The following is a 23246-nucleotide window of genomic DNA, read 5'->3' on the forward strand; positions in this document are numbered from 1 at the left end:
TTTTGAGCTCTTCCATGGCCTGAGACCAGTTCATGTTTTTCTTGGAGGCTTTTGGTGTAGGCTCTTGCACTTTGTTGACTTCTTCAGGCCTTATGTTTTGGTCTTCTTTGTCACCAAAGAAAGAATGCAAAGTCTGAGACTGAATCTGGTTGCGTTTTCACTGCCTGGCCATGTTCCCAGCCAACTTACTTGACCCTTGAGTTTTTCGTCAGGGTATGACTGCTTGTAGAACAAAGAGTACTTTGTTCCAAGCTTGAGGGGTTGTGCCATTGATTTCAGAGTTATTTCTATATAGCCAGCTCTGCCACCCCAGCACTCCTCCTTCCTCAAGAACCACCAACCTGGACTTGGCAAATCTTCAGCAGGCTCTGCACTCCTACTCTGATCCACCACTTAATTCCTCCCACCAGGTGGACCTGGGGCCGGAAGTAACTGCAACTATAGTTCTGTAGCTGCACCTCCCCCGCTACCCCCGGGGTGGTGGCTGAACAATGAACTCTGTCCCCCACAGCTTTTCCCACTAACCTTCTCTGTTGTCTTTGGTGTTTGTGGGTTGAGAAGTCTGGTAACTGCCACAGCTCACTGATTCAGGGTGCTAGGGCCTGTTCTGCCCGGGCCCTAGTCTGGCTGGTCCTGCTGCCTCCCATGCTGAGCTCTGCTCCCCTCCACTCCATGCACGATAGACCTCATCCAGCGACCATCCAGGCTGTCCTGGGCTGGATCCCTGCTTCCCTCTGCTATTTTGTGGGTTCTGCAGTTCTAGAATTTGTTCAGAGGCATTTTTTATAGGTTTTTGGAGGGACGTGGTGGGGAGCTCATGCAAGTCCCTGCTTTCCAGCCGCCATCTTGGCTCCACCCCCGGAAGTTCCTGTTAATATTTTCAAGTGCCTGAAATGTCCACATTCTTTGATCCAGGCTCCTACTGCTAGACATATGCCTCAAAGAAGTTGGAGAGAAATGAAGGTCCCCAAATTTTCATAGCGACATTTTTTTATGGTAGCAAAGAACCAGAAATAAAGTAGGTTTGGCGAACAGCTAAACAAATTGCTCTATAAGACTGTAATAGGACATTACTGTTCCACAAGAAATGTCAAACGTAAAGAATTTAGAGACCCATAGGAAGACATTTACGAACAGATGCAATGTTAAGTAAGCCAAGACAGGAAAACAATATACACGGTGAGTACAATAATGTAAATGAAAGAACAAGAAAAACTTAAACGTGATTATTAATGACCAGCTTTGGTCCAGAGGAGAGCTGAGAAAATATCACCTTCTTCCCTTCAATGCAGATGTGGAGGGGGATCTGGAGGTTGACTACCAGGAGACTCTCAGACCAGGAATAGGTTGGTCGGTTTTGCTGAACTGCTTTCTGCCCCCTTACTCTTTTAAAATCTTTGTTACTAGAAAGAGCTTGCTAAATTAGAGAAAGATATATTTGGAAGTGAAAGTGTTGTAAAAAGGAAAGGCATCAAGGAAATAAGATTTTAAGACAATTAAGAGAAGTAATATGGGTATAGCCACTTGCCTTGGGAAACCTGGGCTGGAATCCAGCCTCCAAAAATTATTAGCTATGGGATCAAACAGTAGTGACTCTGGGCCCCGGTTTTCTCTCAGTTACTACAGCTGTAGTAACAACATGAGAAGGCTGTTGTGAAGATCAAAATGTATATAAAACAATCCTTGAAGAGCCTCCATTCTACACACAACTGCCCAAGTGATTTTCCTACGGCTCAGGGCTATGTCATGCTGTCCCCAAATCCCCAAATAAACTTTAATGGCTTCATTGTACTTCTAAGATCAAATATAAATTCCTGTTTGTCACTTAAAGCTCTTCAAAACCTGGCCCCCTTCAAACTTCTCCAGTCCTTTAACATATTGCTCCCCTCTACACAATCAATGGTCTAGTCTTACTTGGCCACCTTCCCACTTACTTCCTAACCTACAAAGCTCCATCTCTTATCTTTGCACTGGCCACCTCCCATCCTTAGATTGTTCTTCCTTCTCTTTTACTTTGTGGATCTCTGGCTTCTGTTGAGACTCGGCTCAAGTGTCACCTCCTCCAGGAAGTCTTTCTCATCCCTCCAGCTACTAGTGCCTTCCCCTTTAAGGCTTCCTTCTGTCTACTCTCTATATTGTGTGTACCCATTTATGCATATGTTGTCTCTCTCATTAGAATTTATATGCATAATTAGGAGAGTCAATTTTTATTACACCAAAGTAATGAAAATGATATTCAATCATGAATGGGGAAATGGTTAAATGGACATTAATAAAATGGAAAAACTGAATATCATGACATTTCTGATCCAGACAAAATTTATTAATAACATTTTTGTTATAGTATTTTACAGTTACACACATGATTCTGAATAGCAAAATATACGTTTCAAAGCCCATTCAAATATAGGGACAATTATTTGAGAATATAAATACATACGAAATATTTACAAAGACTTTATAAAGTTTTGACTGATGTGGTCCTGGGTTTAGATGGGATGAAGTAAAGATTAAAATAATGAGTGTGAAGAGAGGTCATATGAATAGTAAATTACTACCATGCTGATATTTTATGACCACACCAGACATGTTGCTACTTCTAAGAAAAAAATAAAGCATGCATAAATATCCAGAATTCTGAAAAACTTGGGAGGTGAAATTACAATACAAAGCATTTATAAAAAATATCATGTTGAGGTTTAGAAAAAAAAATACAGCTCAAATACAATAAAGCCAATTCAATTTGGCCCATATTGAAAATAACATTCAGATCACATAATGACTCAGGTATAATGGCAGAAGCTCACTGGAAGTTTCCTCTTAATAAAGCAATTATGAGATAGATGCATTATACCAAACAGCCAATTTCTGAAAGACAAGTAATGTGCTATACCAGTACTTAAAGGGAAAAAAGGCAAAGTGCTTGTGTTGTTTAAAAGAATTACTGTACAGGAACTATTCAAAGTCATGACGATGGTATTTTCAGCCCAACCACATAGAACCACAAATAACCCACATTTCTCAAGCAGTTCAAAGATGTTTAATTTTATCTTTTACATAAGATCCTACAAGTTAAATGACCTTCTTGTTCCCGTGCCCAAGTGTCTCAAGGGCGTCAGTTTCCATCTAACTACAAATTCTTATTTTAATCCATAATGAAACAACTGTGCCATCAGTGAAAAGTCCAACCTTTGATTCCTTAGATTCTTTTAGTAGCAGGCTCAGATTCTGGCTTCAGGATGCAATTTTTAATTAGGTATAAAAGATATTCTAAAAAGGAGAGAAAATGCCCCTCCTATTATAATATAGATTTGGATATTAGGTGGAAAGGTGATTTTCTTCAGTTAACTAAATCATTGCTTCAGGAAACAAAGACTCATTTGTCATCATTCTCTAGGATAAGAAAATGAGACTCAATACTAATTATAAACATTGATGATATAAAGCAAGCCTGCACAACTGTAGCCTGCCAAAGGATTTTGTGCGGTGCAAGAAAAACGTCGATGTTTTGGTGGGCTGCAGGTTGTCCAGGCTTGATTTAAAGAATTGGACGTTGCCTCCCAATCTTTCAGAAAATGGTATCTAGAGTTTTACTTCTGACCCTATAGCTACTTTAAAGCCATCAAGAGAAAATATAAGATGATGATAAACAAAGATAAGAGGTCCTATAAATGTATGTACAAACACAATCTATCTTGGATTGAAATTCAGACATTACCTTCATTCATAAGATCCCATAAATGCAGCATAGGCGCACACACCTTTTTTTTTTTTTTTGCACACACCTTTTAAAAAGCAAATATGACAAAAAATTTGTTCCTATTGCTTGCCTAAATACTGACACTTTTAGTAAGTGCCAGGAGGAAATCATTAGAGAATAATGCAGTGAGAACATAAAATAGATATATTTTGATAACTGGCTTTACAGCTAGGGAGAATTAGGAAAACCCCTGAGTATTCTATTAAAAAAAATTATGCAAGCCCTTGATAAGAAGAATAGTTACAATGCAATTTAAATTACTAGAGCTAAGTTCTCATTAGCAACCCCCTTAAAAGGCATATTCCTCTTATTTTCAGGTTTTCACAAACCCTTCTTAGCTGAAAAGATATACATACACATTTCACCAACTGTTCATATTTCCCACCTTTAGGGAACCAGTAAATACAGCTAATGAACCAGTGACTAGGTATTTCAGCTAATAGCTAGTAGGAAAACCTCAAACTCCCAGCACCTCAAAGCAATATAATTCCATCAGAGGCTAAAGACACGACCATGCATTTGGTCTTGGATTCCTTATTTCATTTTGTCATAAATATTTGGGGATTGTGTTTACGATATTCCAAGAACTCACAATTAACTAAGTGCTTGCTTAACAGGTCATCTTTGACATGCCTGATGATTTATCAGGGGGAAAATTGTCAAGTGGCTTTGTGGGTGTCACATACATTTATTTCTTTTAAAATAAATGTTTCATAATACTTTACTTTCATATGGCAAAAGTGTCCTTCAGGCCCAACATAACGTTAGCTGACACATCATGAATTTCTGTGAGGTGCTAAGCTTCCTCTTCCTATGCAAAATCTCCTCCTACACTAACAAAGTGGTTTATCAAGTACTTTTTCATTCTTGGGTAGTCAACAAAATCTATACACACGTATGAGTTTATACCCACTGAATATTACTGGGCGAAAGCTCCCCTGTGTAAAGAGCAGAAGATAGAGTCTGGAGTTTATAGACACGTTGTGGTACACCTTTAATTCTAGTAGATTCAGTTCCTGTTAGTTTACGTTTTTCTTCATCTTTACCATTCTGTTCAGATATTTCCTCGGGTTTCAACAAGTCAAGTCTTTCTTCAGATTCAAAATCCAAGAGGAGTGATTTGGCCAGAGCCTGTAATTCCCTGGAGGCAACGTCAGATATTCTATCATCAAGGGTGTTTGTTAAATCAGAAAGTGTTGTAAAGAGACTGAAGTTATCAATAAAAAGCCTGGACAAGTTGCAAACATTTTCAACACAACTCTTGAGCCGAATAACATCACTGGAAGATCCTAATCCTATATAGGAAATAAAAAAAAAGCAAACTAATCAATTCTTAATTTTTCTAGGCATTTCTACTTTTGTATAATAGCAGTGGTAAGTACATCAAAGCATTTTGAACTGATAGGAGGGAATATTCTTTGTTAATAGCTTTATTAGTTAACAAGGAATTATTTATTAAATATTATTTATTAGTTGGCAAGGACTATTCCTTGCTAACTAGTAAATCTTTGTCTCTGAAATACAAGTCACTCCATAGCCACCTCTAATTATGTGGACTTCTATTATCTGAGTAGAAATCATTAAGTGTCATAACTAATACCCAGACTTAGTTCACATCACTCCTGTACTTCAAAGTGAAGGTAACACATGAGCTGAACACTAAAGGAAGAAAAAGACTCTGAAAGGCAGAAAGGAGGACAGAGTATTTTCCATGCATTGAAGGATGGCCTGAATGAATGCACAGAGGTGAGAAGTATCAGGTTGAGACTGGACTAGTAATTTACTTTGACTGGAATGCTGAGCATGTGAAGGGGAATAATGGCAAATAAAGCTGGGAATGTAGACCAAAGTCATATCATGGAAGGTTTTAACTACCAGGATGAGGAGTTCGTATTTTATCCTAGAGACCAGTGATGTCAAACTCAAATAAAAATGAGGCCACTAAACTGTGCATAAGAAACTCTGCAGGCTCATGTTGACTTAGAAAACTATATATTAACATTATCTACATTTTATTGTATTTTTATTTATTTTGCTAAATATTTCTCAATTGTAATCTGTAATCTGATTCTAGTGGCAGTTGGCAATATTGTGGGCTGCAAGAGGCCCAGGGCTATGTGTGTGACGACATCTCTGCTCTAGACATCAGTAAACCACTGAAGATTTCTAAACAGCGGAGTGACATTATCATACTTGTGTATTAGGGAAGATTACTGGACAGACTGGAGGCAGGAAGACCAGTTAGAACATGATGATAGACCAAGTAAAAGGTGAAAGTCTAAACTTGTATGACAACATGAATGAAGAAATGGAGGTAGAACTGAGAAATGGAGGTAGAACTGAGAAATGTGATAGTGGAACTGGCAACTGATGATACAGAAGATGAGAGGAAAAGAAGAATCAAAGAGAATACTGAGGTCAGGAGCTCGGGTGACTGGATGGATGTCAATACCATCAACAGAAATAGGGAAGCTGAGAGGAGGGACAGGTTCAGGAGGAGAGAAATTTAGTTGTTTTGGACATTTGGAATTCATCTGCAGAGAGGTAAAATTTGAACTTAAGAGAGTATATGATATCTTAAAGGAAGAAACTATAGAGAAGAGGGCTAAGGACTGAACTCTGGGGGAAGCCTAAGAAGTTAAGGAAGCTTATAAACCAGAGGAGGCAAAAAGGAAACAGTCAGATAGGTAGGAGAAAACCAGGAGACCGCTGTCACAGATGTCAACTGAGAAGAAAAGATGCAAGAAAACGAACTGTCAATAGCATTAAGTGCTGCCAAAAAAGTCAAGCAGGAAGAAGGCTGGAAAAAAAACCCCAAAACTAACAGATTTAACATTTTAAGAATCTACTAGTGACCTTTAGAAACAATTTTAGTAAAATGGTAGAACAAAAAGCCAGAGTGCAATACGTTGAGGAAAGAATGCATAGTATGGAAGTAAAGGCCACACTTTCCCCCTTTTTTCAGCAGTGAAGCATAGAGCAAAAGCTTGAAGATATTGCAGAGTTAAAGCCAGATTTGTGGAGAATAAGGGAGATAAGTGGCAGGTGCTAAATAACTTAAATATTGAAATGGAAATGGGTATCAATTACTATTATGTCAGTAACTATATTTGAACTTAAAGTTGATAAAGAAGATAAGCAAGAGTCAGTGGCCATTGAAAGTACTAATGAAAGTGGACAGCAAGTGTGCTCACAATAAGATGTTTTGATAAAACAATGAATCTCGTTTGGGGTAAATACCTTTCAATGCAGAAATAACAATCTGACTAATTTGCTCTAAGCAATGCTTCAATTTCAGGAATTCTGTGGCAAGATTAATTAGCTTCTTCACAGCTTGATGTACTGACTCTTCTTCTTTAACTTGAACTGTAAAATCCTTCTGTATTTATGAAGCAAAGTTTATTTAAAATATGCAGTAGAATCACAAAGCAGTAAAACTTTATCAGAACAACTTTCAATGGCTATAATCCTATCACTATGTTAAGTGGTTATGAAATCAAGTTTTGCAATAATACTTTGAATGTTAAGAAATACCAAGATAAATTTTAAAGCTATACTTCAAATGAAATAAGAATTCCCTTTTAAAACTTAAATTAAGCTTTTTTATATTATTCTGTAACAAAAAAGTTGTCTTTAATGAAAAAATCGAGAAGCGTTAGTGGCAGAATGCAGAGGTAGTAAAAGGATAACTTTGCTCTCTGACCTGGCAAGGAAAATCTTTATTATTACAAGATAACACTTGTCAGATACCTACTAAACCAATCTGAATAAACTGAGGGATTATGACCTTCATAAACATTTAATATGTGACAGATCAATTGAATATAAACTTCTCAAATACATTTACAGAGAAATACAATATTGGAGCTGTAAGGGACCTTAAAAATCGACCAATCCAAACCCATCATTTGACAGAGAAGGAAGTAGAGGCCCAGAGAAGATTAAGTAACCAGGAGGTGGATGCTATTGTTATCCCCATTTTATAGATGAGGAAACAGAGGCAGACTGAGGTGAAGTGACTTGCCCAGGGCCACACAGCTAGTAGGTATCTGAGTTCATATTTGAAGTCAGGTCTTCCTGAAATCAGGCACACTGCTCAGGGACTGTGCCACCTGCTGTCTGGCAGGAAGTGAAATCGCAAATTCTTCAATAACTACTATAGGTGTAGCTACTTATTCTTGTACCCATGGATAATTCCAAGAAATGAGTCCAAATGGAAAATGAGTTTAGCTAACTATATGACTGGAGTCAGAATTACATTTTCTGGGTCATAGAGTGAGGGCTCTTGCTTCCAGGTCAAGAAGCACGCTGATCTGTGCCCATCTCAACCCCTAAACTCTCTTCCCTTTCCAAGAAGTACCCAGGGTAGATAACATTTCCATCCTAACTGCTAAGAATCCTATTTTCACCACTGTTTTTCTGTTCTATGGCTTTATGAAATAGCCATTTCTATTAAATCCTTTATTTTCCCAGGGTGCTTTCAACAGACTAAATAGCATATATAATAATACATATATGTATTTAGTATATATAAAATTTTTCTCAAACACTTATTCTGGTGGAATCTGTAAGTCCTATTGGTAATATGTATGTGTTCTTTAAAATACCAAGTGTCAATTGACAATCTCCTTATTAATACATCACTCCACGATCAATTTATGCTTTTCCATCTTTGTTTATGACATGGGAAAGAATGTAACGCTTTTCCTAATTCTCTCGTGCTCTCTTTATATACATATGCTATCCACAATTCCCTTTTTTATCTGATGATTTCTTTGCAGAACAAGCTGACTGAGCACTCTACACAAGGAGGAAATTCTTATGCCCGAAGAATATTCCTTCTAGATCCATGCTATGGATTTAAAACCATTGAACAGAAATAATTCAGGAAGGTTAAAAAGATTATGCTTCAATTAAATAAAAAAGAAAATCAACTGAAATAAATTAAAGTATTTAATGAGAAAAATGGAGTTTCTCTTACCTTTTTCCAATCAGCAATGGTATTTCCAAAGGATCTGGTCAAAGCAACAGCATTAGTTTTTATCTTTTCTATAACCTATAAAGGAATTGTAGTATTTAGATATGGAAATAATAAAAACTATATAATCACAGATTCTTTACCTAGAAGGAGATGGTGTTGGTGTAATAAAAATAAAACAAAACCTATTAACCAGGAAATCAGGGCATCTCAGTTCTAGTCCTGGTTCTTGCATGCTGTGTGACCTTGCATAAAAGCACTTCACTTTTCCTGGGCTTCAGTTACCTCAATCTGTAATAATAGAGGGTTAGGCTAAATCAGTGGTATCTAACTCCAACAGAAAGGGATCTTTGTGGGCTGCATATTAACTTAGAAAACCACAAAACAACATTATTTGTTTTGTATTATATTTTTATTTATTTTGGTAAACATTTATCAATTATATTTTAATCTGCCTCCCACTCTACTCAGCCAGTGAGCCAACAGTTTGACACCTCTGGGCCAGATGATCTCCAAAGTCCTTTCCAGCTCTAAAACTCTATTATTTTATCATTTTATGCTAGACCATCTAGTTCAGACTCTGCCTCCAGACATAACGCTTAAACTAGGCAAGAAAGATCAATGACTGAACAAGACCAAAACTATTATAACTATTACCCAAATCACTGCATAATGAAAAGACTTCCAAATCCCAATAAATGGGCCATTCATTCTGAATCATATTCAATATGATGTTGATGCTTTGGTGATTTAATAGATCTAGGATCTCAGTATGGGATACTTGCTCCTTTGATATAGACCACAACTCTTCCATCCATTCTTTCTCTCCATCCATGCAGTTTTCTTCTACATTCTTCACTAAATCTTCCATAAAGGATTCACTAAAAAAAACTTGAGACCTTCCTCTGGTTCTTTAATAGCTTAGGGGAATCAATATTAGTATTAGTTTTAAGTACCTACTGTGGAAAATATTATACTATTTTATATCATTTCTAATTTCAACCAGACCCAGAGCCTCCATTAATGAGTAACTGGATGAAGATCCAGGACCTGGGCTTCTTTGTTTTCTCTAAAAGTTTGCTCAGGTAATAAATACCCTTACCTCTGTCAACAAGGCCAGATTTAGACTGACCTAAGGACATTACCCTAACCCCAAGAGAGATTACCTTGCTTAATATTCTACAGGTATATACTATGTTATGGAATGTAATGAGACACAGAGACGCTGGGCTGTAGTTTCAACTGACTTTTGTCAACATCCTTTACAACTTTATTCCATTAAGGAAAATCCTCTTGTTGTATCATGGTTAAACATACATGGGGGTCATAAAAATGAGATCATACAGGGTTGCTAGCTCTGCTAAAATAACGTATATAAGTTTTCTCATTGCTTTGTTCAGGCAGCCAGAGTTTATACTCTGACTCCTTGTACGTACAAGTAAGCTAGCTCCGCTATGCTTTAAGGGAAAATAATAAACAACATGGATTTTTCTATCACCTAGCTCTGTTGTTTCCTTCAACCAAATTTTCAGGTTTAACACTACTCAACTTTTATCTTCTAGTATGTGAACTCGTGTCCTTTGTTAATTGCAAACATGATTAAAACAAGAAATCCTAATGCAAAGAGGCAAATTTGAACTCCTAGCCATCAGTAAGATTTGATGGAATGGGACTCATGCCTGAAATATGGCTCTAGAAGGGTATCCCTTAATCAAAAGGAAAAAATAGATAAAGAAGAGGTAGGCTGAAGAAACAATATATAGTAAGCAATTATACTCTTGTGAGAAAACTCACTAATAGGAGAAGGAAATATGCTGAAAATAGGTAAAAATTAATAGAAGGAGAGGAAAGTGATATAATTGTGGGAGTATACTACAGAACATGTGTAGAACAGGATGTTTCAAAAGTTTTAGTTCAGTCCATGACTATGACTTTTAGGACACCCTACAGAACTATGATGGAAGATTTCAGTTGAGCAAGTATTTGTTGAAGTTCTTTCTCTGCAAAAGCTGAGTAGTTAATTAATTCTTGGTTATCCTTCAAAAGATAATGGAAGTGACAAAGTAAACTGCTATTTTGAAGCTGATTCTGACCATCAAGGAAGAGCTTTAGTTATTGAAAAAGAATGATGGGAAGTTGAGGGGCAGGGTAAGGGGAGAAGTGACTACACCATCTTCTCCCCTCTGACACTGTCACCACAATGCCTGGCACACAGTAAGTACTTAAATGCTTCTTAACTTGACTATGTATATGACAGATAGTCTAGACTTTTTGGAGAGACTCCAGAAAATTCAGGAAAAAGGATCAATTTTCCTTTATGGTAAAAAGTCTGCAGGGGAAATCAACCCAAGAAAGATGGCAAATTCTTATGAATGAAATTCGGAAAATAGAATGAAAAACAATTTTAATGAGGAAGAAAAGAGAATCTGTCTAAAGAAACTGAAGTAGATGCACAGGGAATTCACTAAGCAACCTGGATTTTAAAAAGAAATGAACCAATGAGAATAAGGGCATGTAAAAGAAGATGAAACATGGCAAAATCCTGCCAGGACAGGGCCAGAAGCCCTAAAGCTCAGAAATAGCCTGAACTGGTGATCACAAAAAATAATAAAAAAGAGCTTCACAGAGAAAGAAGATCAATGAAGGTACAGAACACCTATGTGAGGTGACTAAGATGTGACACTGGCTGATGGAGAGAATGCAGAACCACTCTACTCTTATTTTCTTCTGTTCTCCCTTCCAAGAAGAAAGATCTTTAAAATGGAAAGGACAAAATTATAAAGGTTAATAGGAGATGAAGCCCAAAAGAGGTAAGGAACAGCTAGCTCCCCTTGATGAATTCTAGTAACCAAACCCAGATGAATTATGTCCCAGGGCACTGAAAGAATCTGTAGGTATGATTGCTGAGTCACTGTCAAGGATCTCTGAAAGCACAGAACAGAAGGGAGAGAGAGGTCACCAGACTGGAGAAAGACAAGTTATGACCTGATGCTCAAAAAGGGTGAGAGAGTAAAATCTGCAAACTATAAATAAGTCAATGAGCTTAATTTTGAATCCAGGCAAAATTTTAGAAGGTATTATTGTTATTAATCTATACCTATGATATCATCAATATATGCAGGGGCAGTTAGATGGCACAGTGGATAAAGTGCTGGGCCTAGAGAGTCAGGAAGGCATGAGTTCAAATCTGGCCTCAGACATTTACCAGCTGTGTGACCTTTAGCAAGTCACTTAACCTGTTTGCCTTAGTTTCCTTATTTCTAAAATGAGGATAATAATAGCACCTACTTCTCAGGGTCACTGAATGAGATAATAATTGTAAAGGGCTTAGTATAGTGCCTGATACAATATAAATGTTAGCTATTAATATAAGCAATTCCTAGGGGGTAGTTTCATATACTAATACAAATCATCAATTGTTCTGCAACTTACAGTGTTAAAGCATTGCCCTGGGCAATGAGAAGTTGGATGCCATGCCTAGGGTCATATAGCCAATTAAACCTAGGGGGACGGGGTGCCTCAGGGAAAGGAGAGGAATGACTTGAATCCAGGTCTTTCCCATTCTGATTTTGGCTTTCTATCCACACTACTTCTCTAGAACATATATTATTAAAATGATAGTTTGTTAATACCTAGAAAGGAGAGCGATGATTAAGAATCTACATGTTTTCGTCCAGAACAGGGCACAGCAGACTAATCTCCTTCTTTCAATGGGGTTACTGGAGTGACAGATCAAGAAATGCTACAGACATTATCTCAGCCTCAAATAACAGAAGTGAAGAGGTTTAAAAAATGTGTAAACAGGATTGTCTATATACTGTCAACTCTTTTTCAGGTACAAATTCCCCTTTAATTGGGTCAAGGCAACAGACTAATCAAACAAGCACACCCCTGGGGGCTTAAATAATGGGAGAAATATCAGCAGTTGTTCAGGCCACGTCAGCCGTGGAGGATTCCAGGCTTAGGCATACCCAGGGGAGGCAGACCCTTATACTATACTAGAGAGAAGCAAAAAGTAAAGGTGAAATGAGCCCAGAGGATGTGCTACATACCGCTCCCCCTCCACACCTGTCACTAGAAAGACGGGACCAATAGGAAAAAAGGTATCTAGCTAAGAGGAGAGAGACATTCTGGAGTTCAAATCACCTAAGAAAGGAAAGGCTATACTTGCAAACCCAGAGAAACACACTAAAGAAAGATACCTGAGAGACAAAGAGTCTTCAAGGAGCACGACACAACTTCTTGTACCGGAAAACATGCTTGCTAGAGACTAAGTAAAGCCTTTTGATAACCAAGAATTTGTCCTTGGGCCACACATTTTCAACATGTGTGATTCTGCAACTTACAGTGTTAAAGTATTGCCCTGGGCACTGAGAAGGGGAAGGCAGAGTCTAGTACAAATGTTTAAGGCTGGGGAAACCTAGGCATGTTTGTAGGCAATAGGGAAGGTGCCATTAGATAAGGTAAAACTGAAGACGAGAAAGGGAGGAATGATTCAAAGAGCTGGCTCCTCCAGGAGCCAGAAGGGATGTTACCAAGCACTCAAGAAAAGGCACTAGCCTTGACAAGGAGAAAGGCCAGATCTTCACAAGTGACTATAGCAAAGGAGAGAATGCAGAATGATGTAGAAGGGTTTGGAGGTATAGAATTGGGAGGTGAGAGACCTGGTCTGCTTGGGCTCAGAGGGCAGAACTAGGAGCAACAGGTAGAAGCTACAGAGAGGCAGAGTTGAGGATAATTCAAGGAAAAATTTCCTAACAATTATACTTGTCCAAAAGTGAAACAGGCTGCCTTGAGAGGGAATAGATTTTCTGTCATTAGTGCACTGAAGCACAGGCTGGATGACCACTTGCACTTTGAAGAAAACTAGGAAGTCTAAGAAATGGAGGTGAAGAGGGAGCATGGAGCATAGCGCACACAAAAGCAAGATATATAGTGTCGGACATAAGGAACACCAATTTGGCTGGACCAAACTGTCAAGGGTGTCAAGCAAAGGCTGGAAAGTTAGATTAGAACCAGTTTATAATGGCTTTAAATGGCAAACAATGGAATTTGTATATGATCCCAGAGTAAGAGGGAGACGCTAAGGGAGTGTTATGCTCAGGCCTAAGCTTTAGGAATATCACTTTGGCAGCTGTGTGGAGGACAGACTGGAAAAGAGAGAGATTTAAGGCAGAAAGACTCCTTAAGAGACCATTGCAATAACGTAGGCAAGAGATGATGAGGGCCTGAACTAGGGTGGTGGCTATGAGAATAGAAAGAAGGGAACATATGCAAGAGATATGGGAATAGAATCAACAAGACTTGGCAAGAGACTGGATACGTGGGGTCAGGGAGAATGAAGACTAAAGCAAGACACCGAGACAGCAAGCCTGAATAACTGGGACAATGGTAGTGCCTTTGACCACAATAGGCAAGGTCAGAAGAGGAACAGAGGGGTGGGGGAAGGGAGAGAAATAGCACGTTTTGGATAGGGTAAGCCTGAAATGCCTATAGGACATTCAGTTGCAAATATCCAACAGGAGGCTGATTTAGCTCTGGACTAAGACTACAAAGGAATGGCAGACTACTCCAGTAACCCCAAATGGGATCACAAAAAGATGGACAACTGAAAAATGACTGAACGACAAAAAGACTATAGAGAAGACTGGGAGTCATGTGCATAGAGATGGGAGTAGATATGGTGAGGAGAGGGAGAGAATTGGAGAAATAGGTTGGGAGGAGGAGAACAAGGCTGATAAAAGAAAACACTGAAATTAGAGTCTGTGATATGCATGATGATCCAGCAAAGAGAATGAGGAGTAATCAGACAAGTAGGAGAACCCAAAAGACAACAGTGTCATGAAAATTCAGAGGAGGAGAGAGTACTTAGAAGGAGAAGGTGTCCAATGGTATCAAGTGCTGCAGAGAAATCAAGAGGGATAAGAATTGAGAAACAGCTATTTGATATGGCAATTAAGAGATCATTGGTAACATCTGGAGAACAGTTTAGGCTCACTTATAAGGTGAGAAGACAGAATTCAAAAGATCGAAAAGTGACTGAGAGGAAAGTGAAGACAATGGATAGCTTTTTCTAAGAATTTAGATGTAAAATGGATATTTATAGGCTATCAATTTGAATAACTGGCAGGGTCCTCTTGAGATTTTTTTTAAGGATGAGGGACACCTGGACATATTTGTAGGCAGCAGGGAATGAACCAATACAAAGATGAGAAAGGCCAGAGGAGATGACTGTCCTTCCTTGCAGGAAGCAAATGGGGTCAAGGTTCGTGTAGAAGGATTCACTTTGTTGAAGAGAAGGCTATGTCTTCATCAGAGACTACAGTCTTTCCCCTACTCAATAAACTCCAGTGACTTCCAATGCTTCTAGGATTATATACAAAATGCTCTGTTTGGCTTTCAAACCCTTCATTCCCTAGCTTCCTATCTTTCCAATCCTCTTGCCTTACTCCCCAACATGTAGCCTTTGATCCAGTGACACTGATCTTTTGGCTATTCCAAAAACAAGACACTCCATCTCTCTGCTCCAGGAATTTTCTCTAGCTATTCCCCATGCCTGGAACACTCTCCCTCCTCTGCTCCAATTACTGATCTTCCCGGCTTCCTTTAAGTCCCAGCTAAAATCCCACTTTTTACAAGATCCTTCTTCAACCACTCTTAATTCTAGTGCCTTCCTTACATTAACTATTTCCTATTTATTCTGTACATAGCTTGCTTTATATATTTTATATATTTATTTGCATGTTGTCTAGATCATTAGATTGCAAGCACCTTGAAGGCAGAGACTGTCTTTTGCTTCTTTTTGTATCCCCAGTGTTTAGCACAGTACCTGGAACATAGAAGTCAATAAATACTAAGTGATTAAGTAATGAAGAAGAGAATCAGGGATAATGCCAATGGGTTTTGAAATGTGGAGAAAGGAAAAAGAGGGAGCCTGAAATATAGAGTAAGGTCTCCAACTTGTTGGGCAGATCCTCTGTGAGGATCTTTGGAAAGATAAGGACAATAATTACACAGAATAAAGTGTAGACTGGTTGTGATATGTATAGATGGAAGGAGTACAAACATTAATGAGCACACATCTGACGAAGTATAAGTAGCTTGTTAAAATGTTATAGTTATTATATAATATAATAAGTAACAACTAAATGAATTTACCAATACTGCTTTACCAATTTAAAATACAGAAAGGTCATTTTTGCTAGAAATGTGAAAATAAAATATTTATATCATTTAATTCATTTGAATGTATTTTATCTATGCCTAATATATGAAAGGCACCTTCCACTAAAGTCCTATTCTAATGTTTCATCATAGTGTACATATGACCATGTGTTCTCAAAGACTATAAAGCAGAGGAATACAAGTTCTGGAAGGTATTGCTAGGTTAGACAGATTTGGAGTATGGGCCTAGCAATGGACCATGTGGCTTTGTCTAAGGTCTAGCTTAGATAAGACAGAAGTTATCTCTAAACTGTAAGAAAGCTTCAGGATAGGACTTTATTTGGAGAATGATCTCTTGTGATATAACAAAAAACTATGCCAATTGAAGGCACTCATTAAATACTTGCTGATTAATTCCTTAATGAGTTGAGATACCATAGCCAATCTTTAAAAATGGAGTTTCCAGAAAAATGGAAATGTTATACTAATGACATTTATATTCTCATAGTTCAATTATCTATAAAATAAAGTATCATATGAACTTGTCACAAAGACCAAACGCATGTTCCTCCATAATACGTCAAGTGAAGAGTTAACAACGTAGGAGGTATTTGAATACCATGAGTTTTAATAGGTCTGAGAAGGGATGCTTTTAAGTAAATTCATTCATTACAAGAAAAATGAAAGTATTAGGATGCTGCACTGAACCTTGTCATCACCAGATCTGACCTATATTTTCCTAACTCTATCAGTCTACAACTTATTGCTAGGATATTATTATTCTTATGTTACAGTATTGACATAAAAGCCTTTCTGTTTTGTCATACTAGCATATTTTTTGAAAACTGCTCAAAATCATTTTTGTCCATTCCACATGGGAACTTGTGGCACTTTTTTGATCAGGCAAAGGAAAAAAACAAAACAAAACAAAAAAACAAACAAAAAGAGCATCCACAAAATGGGCACTAGGTGGCACTGCTACATTTCAATTCTAGGAGTTGTTTCCACATTACTAAGAAAGGATGTAACAGAATCCAGCAGAAGGATTACTGAGAGGAGGAGAGCTACAACCGAAGTTGCAGGGCTACTGCGGCAGCAATAATATTGGTCTTCTAAAATCACATCTGTAAGAAAGTGTAGCTCTCTACAATTAATCAGTCTCTTCTGCAAGAAAATAATTCAACTGTCCACATTTCTAAAGGACAAAAATTATTCTCAAAGTCAACTGTCAAATTTGTGAATACAGCCAGTTATAGTTCAACTGTTCTGCAGACTTCCCACTACTCTTGCCTCAGGCCTTGTCCTCTCCAGGTCTCTGCTGAGGCAGCCTGAGGGGCTTCAGGGCCTGGAGAAGAGGACTCCTAGTAAGGGGCTGTATCAGCAACTGGGTCTGCTGCCACAACCACAGCTCTTGCTGGTCTGCAGCCTGTCAAGGGAGTCAAATTTTCCTAATGCAAATTTACATAAATCAAGAACTGTCTTTATAGGATACTTACTCTATTTAACTTTTATTACAATTTTATAATCAGTAAAGATTTTCTTTCATCTTACCTTATTTTGTGGGCATTGTCCTAAGAGTTCAAGTTCATGCTGAAGCTGCCTCATTTTTTCTAGTCCAGAATCCAAAAGAATGTTCATACCAAACCTCACTCCATCACAAATGGCATTTATGAAATCCTCCTAAAATTTATGCATTAAAAAAATCAAATACTATTTTATATTTTTAAAAAATTATCACAGAATGGTTTCACTGGAATTTACAGATGCTTTTTAGGACCAAAATATATTTTATGAACATTAGATAGGTAAAGCTAAAATAATAAGGCAGTCAGTAAGCTAAAGAATGACAAGTGACCAATGCCCTATAATATTTGTAATTAGCAAATCCTTGATTTTGAGTTTAATTGTACTTCTATTGAGAAGAATTATTTGTTAGCTTAAATAGTCTTATGTTTTGGTGACAAACAAAAACCCCATTAAATCTGCATTCCTGCTCACATTCCTGCCTATATCAATTCAAACATATTTGGAAAAAATTCAAACTTAGCCCATTTTTTACAAGGGAAAGGGAGAAGAACCTGTGATTCAACTGTGATTCCTTCCACCAAAGCTGATCAACAACTCATCAGAAATTTAGAGCTGGATGAAAATTGCCTGTTGCCCTAAGAGGTTAAGTGACTTGACTATGATCACACATGTATCAGAGAAAGTCTTTCTGACTAAATCCACTAAGACACATTGACTCTTACTATCATTTACTGATGACTAATGATTTTAATTAAAATAGAAGGTAGATTATCTTCTTCAAAACAAATGATTAATCTTAATGAGAGTAGTAATAGCACCTAATTTATTATCAATATTCTAGTTGTTTCTAATATAAAACCTATTAACTTCTCAAAAAGGCAACAGTATCTGCCTGTCTTAAAAAAAAGATAAAATCACACTAAAAACCAGAAATAATAAACAATAGGTTTATAGGTTATAAAAAGAAAAAAACTGGATTACTCAAAACAGTTTAGATTTCAATTGTTTTGAATTTACATAATATTAACAAGATCTTGATCTTCTAATATAATGCTATATTTTGAATGAAATGAAGAACCAAAGTAAATGAATACTATACAATGTTGACACCTCAATACTGTAAATGATTTTTCATTCATTAATTGGCTATTCTTGATTACATTCATAATGGTAGACCATTAAAGCCAACCAAGATACACAGATAAAGTGAGTTTTTCAAAATCATCCAGTGAATTAATAGGGTTAACATCCTAAAGAGCAAGTTACCCATAAAGATTTTAAAATATTTTAAACTCTTATAGCTAAACAATTAAAATTTATGTACCACATTTTTTCTAGAAAGGTAAAAAGACTTTGTCATTGACTAACAAAACTCATTACAGTAGTTAACCTCTTACATCTCCCCATATATGTCTTAAAAAATAATGTAATCCCCTTTACCTGAAGATTTACCACTTCATCCCTATTGTTTTCTGAAAGATGCAATTTGGCTCCTTTAAGAATTGTTAACTGCCCCACATATTTTAGTGCCTGTAGCATGGTTTCGATAATTTTCTTTTGGACCTCATTCACCATTGAGGAAATATCTGAACAGCACCCCTGAAACATTAAAATAGGTCAGCTTTTTAGATTCTGAATACCAAGAGATGAGAAAGCAGTGACAAGAAAATTTGAGAAAATTAATTTGACAGACAATGGTACAATGGCCATTTATTGTTGTTGTTCAGTTGTTTCACTGGTGTCTAATAACTCTGTGACCCCATTTTGGAGTTTTCTTGGCAAAGATACTGGAGTGGTTTGCCATTTCCTTCTCCAACTCATTTTACAGATGAGGAAACTGAGGGTTAAGTGACTTGCCCAGGGTCACACAGCTAGTAAGAATCTGAGGCCGGATTTGAACTCAGATCTTCCTCACTTCAGGCCTGGTATTCTAGTCACTGTGCCACCTAACTGCCTCTATAGTTCATAGAACTTAGAACAACTTTCACATCTAAAAAACTACAAATAGGTATAGAATTTTACAACATGAATTTTCTTCTGTTTAAAAAAAGCAACTTATCCTATTTCTCTGTTTTTATGTTTTTGATAATAAACATATGAAAGACAACATGAAGTAATTAGATGACTGGCTTTGGAGTCAGGAAGATCTGGGTTCAAGTTCTACTTTTGCCACATATTGACTGTGTGACTAGGCAAGTCATTTAACACACTTAACGATTTGACTCAGTTTTCTCAACTGTAAAATGGGGATAATAACTGTACCTATCTCTCAGGGTTGTTGTGGGGATCAAATGAAATAATATTTGTAAAGTGTTTCACACAGTGCTTAAGTACATAGTAAATACTTAGTAAATGTTTATTCTATTACATTCATTTAACCTATCAAGGTCCCAGACAACTCTCCAAGACTATAATTTGCAAAACAGTTGCCAATCTGCATTGGTGCAAGACATTTCTCACTGGAAACTCCCTATTACAGGGCTATTAAAAAATAAAATGATGATAAACTAGGTTCATAGAGTTTATGATTTCAAGGACAGTTCATTACAAAACTAAGAAAATATTTACGTATACCTATAATTACATACCTAAATATACACATCTTCATTTAAAGCCTACTCTAATGGCCCATTATGGCATGAGGTGAGATTGGGGTCTTGAAGCTACATTCATTCTCAAAGGAAACGACAGTGAAAAAGAAGCTCAGATTGGACAAGATTCACTGAAAGGTCTAGTGACTAACTATATCATTACTATCTATACAATACTATACTATAAACCTACTTGAGTTCAGAGAGGCTCATCACCAGGTTGGCAGAAGGACTCTAAAATTTTCAACCACTGTAATTCTCAGTCTGTCCATTTCATAGAATTGTGACTGCTAGTATCCACATTAAAAAAAAATTGTTTTGGTTTGGACCTGATTTCATTAGTATAGGCAACTGCCCAACCACATCCAGACCTGCTTTGCAACTTATAATGTTAACTAGTTGCCACTGTGAGATGGCTTTTTCAAAATCTCATAGCTACTATGGGTCAGAGTGGGGATCTGAAACCAGGTCTTCCTAAGGGGCCAGCTCCCTATCCACTACACCAAGATGGCTCTCTCCATACACGATACTAAAATTACAGTTTCCTTAAGTATTAATGCATAGATATACATACCCATAAACAAATATAAACATGTCTTCACATATGTGTTCTGTTGACACTGTCAGGGCATCCTAACAACCTTAACAAGAAAAGCTCTTTATATTTGCCACTGATTTCATCTGCTGACGCTCCCCAAGGGTTTAAAGCAAACTCTTACTTTAGAACGCTACCTCAGAATGCCAGCTATGACCTCTTTTTTAGCAAATCTACAGAATATGAAATATAAGCCAGCTAGGTGGAGTATACTGGCCACTTCACTACATTGTGAGCAACCTAAACAATAAAAACTGTCTTGCACAGTGTAGTAGCTGAAAGGCGTTTATATTTGAGGGCAATGGAATGCTTTTTGGAAGCTCCTCAACTCTGTGCCCATTCTACATGGGAAGGGTGAGGCTGCAAAGGAGCTGCTCTTGTGCACAGGCGGATAGTGTGGTCAGAGCCCAGGCTTGTTCAGCTTCTCTCCTGATCTCTTTCCTTCCTGTGTCACAGGTCCTCTCATCCTACTTCATGTTCCTTCCATTACCCCATACTATATCTCATACACATGTTACAAGTAAAATTGTTGGGTAGGCAACTTGTCTACTTACTACTAAATACTTTAACTAGTCAAAGCACAAATACATAATACTTTTACCACATCTGAAGAGAGCCTAGGGACCTATATGCTAATTATGTTAATTACCTTGTTAACGGAGAATTTAAATCAAAAACTGTCTCATATTAGACTCATCCTTCAAAAAAGCCTCTTCCAATAAAGCAAAGCTATATGTAGTAATTTTTCATAAAATATTAAGGACTATGAAATCTTAGTTGTAGGTAAATAAATCACAAAAACAAAAATCCAAATAAACATTTAATATGACTATTCGAACTTTTTATACAGCACATATATCAAAGTAAAATACACAAATCAAATTCTAATTTATATCTAACAAAATTATTTCTAAACCATAGGCAGTGGCCCACTTATTTCACAAAATATTCAGTACAACAAAATTCAGGTACAATAATAATTTGAAACCTCTCCTAGAGTTGGATGTAATGGAATCTGACCGGTAATAAATGTTTGTTCAATGCTGAAGAAGGAATCTGGGATTTGTCCTACTGTTTTAGAACTATTTATCATGAAGCCTACCTATCATTATATATAAAGCTGCCCCAAGTTAATATTTCCATAGTCCCCACCACTGCTTCTTTAAGGAAACTTTGCAAAGCGCTGGAAGAATAGAATAAAAAAATCTTTTTTGATGCCCCTTTAGCCATTTCAAGTACTAAAACAGAGGGGAATCCACTGATTAGAAAAAGTTTGTTCTTTTACCTTAAAGTCTTTTTTGAGATCAAATAGTTTTGGTCCCTCAAGAAGAGAGTTTCTAAAGTACCTGTAAATCAAAATTTCAAAGACAATTTGATGTCAGGAGGCAAATTCAGATGAACTTACCTGCAAAAACAATTGTAAGTACCCTCCCAATTTTTTAACTTCCTGTTTCAAATCATCATCAGGTCTTGAAGTAGACTGTGGAAAATCATCAAGCCAATGTTTGGTTAAAACAACAAGTTGCTCAAAAGCAGACGTCATCTGAATACAAAATGACTGGATTGCTCGATCAGCAGAAAAAACTGCAAAAAAGAAGAACATTGATCAGAAACAATCTCCCAATAAACGAAAATTTTATTCTGAACAACATAAGTACATTTTAACATGGTCAAAACAATCCATAATCAATATGACAAACAATAATTCAAATCAGGGCAAAAAACCGTAGAAAGTAATTGTTAAAAAGCTGAGGTGGCACTCACAGTTATCTTGACTTTCTTCATCTTGTTGTTCATAAGCTTTGGAAATGGCAGTCACACAAGAATGAATTTTAAGAAAACTGGTAATTAAGCTGTCTGCCATAGTCTTTTCCTCATCATCACTTTGACTAAGGAAATCTAATGCTGAACCAATCAATTCCTTGCAAATTCCAGGCAAGAAAGATTCTGCTGAGTTTGAATAAATACTGTCTGATTTGTCCATTAAACCTATATAAATACAAAATAATGAACAAAAAAAATAGCTGTTGTACCCAGTACTCAATCTTTGAAACAAATCTATCCTTTGAAGGAAAAATCTAAGTATACCACAGAACCAATCATATATATATAAATTAATCATTACTATCTGACTTCCTTATAGTCTTTTTCTACAACCTGAAGCTAGAATGACTAATATTATACACTGGAATAACCAACTACAATTACATTTACTTGTAATAATAGATTAAATTCTTCTACAACAATAAGAATAATCCCCAATAAATGAAATCCACAGATGAGCTGCAAGCCTCATTTTAACCAAACTAAATTGGCTTCATCTCCTTCCTTATCAGAAATTTTAACATAACTTACTATTCCCTAAATACCTAATAATATACTAACTATTACATGAGAAAGAAAGCAGAAAATGAGGCAAGAATAAAATACAGACCATAAAACCAGTTACTAACAGAGATGACTACAATATGACTAGATATATTTTGTACTGGTTTCTTCCATAGCTATGACAAGAACAGACTGATAATAACTAAGCCTACGTAGTATCGAGAGGTCAAACTTTTAGCAACGTCAGTGCTGTACTAGAGTAATTGGAAGTAAAATAAAAACAGCTTTGAAGTAGCAGCTACA

At 36.8% G+C, this 23246-nt stretch overlaps 1 protein-coding gene across 1 annotated transcript in view; it reads right to left on the reverse strand.

The window, feature by feature from the left end:
- Window positions 1-3984: 3984 nt before the first annotated feature.
- The window catches only part of KIF14 (kinesin family member 14), a 60250-nt gene continuing 40988 nt past the window's right edge, over window positions 3985-23246 (reverse strand). Inside the window, exons 23-29 of the mRNA XM_036756597.1 lie at window positions 22380-22604; window positions 22021-22199; window positions 18870-19028; window positions 17454-17582; window positions 8742-8816; window positions 7001-7139; window positions 3985-5049 (exon numbers count right to left, since the gene is read on the reverse strand). Of these exons, the coding sequence (XP_036612492.1) occupies window positions 4664-5049; window positions 7001-7139; window positions 8742-8816; window positions 17454-17582; window positions 18870-19028; window positions 22021-22199; window positions 22380-22604 (1292 nt within the window). The 3' untranslated portion in view covers window positions 3985-4663. The remainder of the gene's footprint in view (window positions 5050-7000; window positions 7140-8741; window positions 8817-17453; window positions 17583-18869; window positions 19029-22020; window positions 22200-22379; window positions 22605-23246) is intronic.

The sequence above is a fragment of the Trichosurus vulpecula genome, chromosome 4, assembly GCF_011100635.1.
Source record: "Trichosurus vulpecula isolate mTriVul1 chromosome 4, mTriVul1.pri, whole genome shotgun sequence".
NCBI classification, from domain to species: Eukaryota; Metazoa; Chordata; class Mammalia; order Diprotodontia; family Phalangeridae; genus Trichosurus; species Trichosurus vulpecula.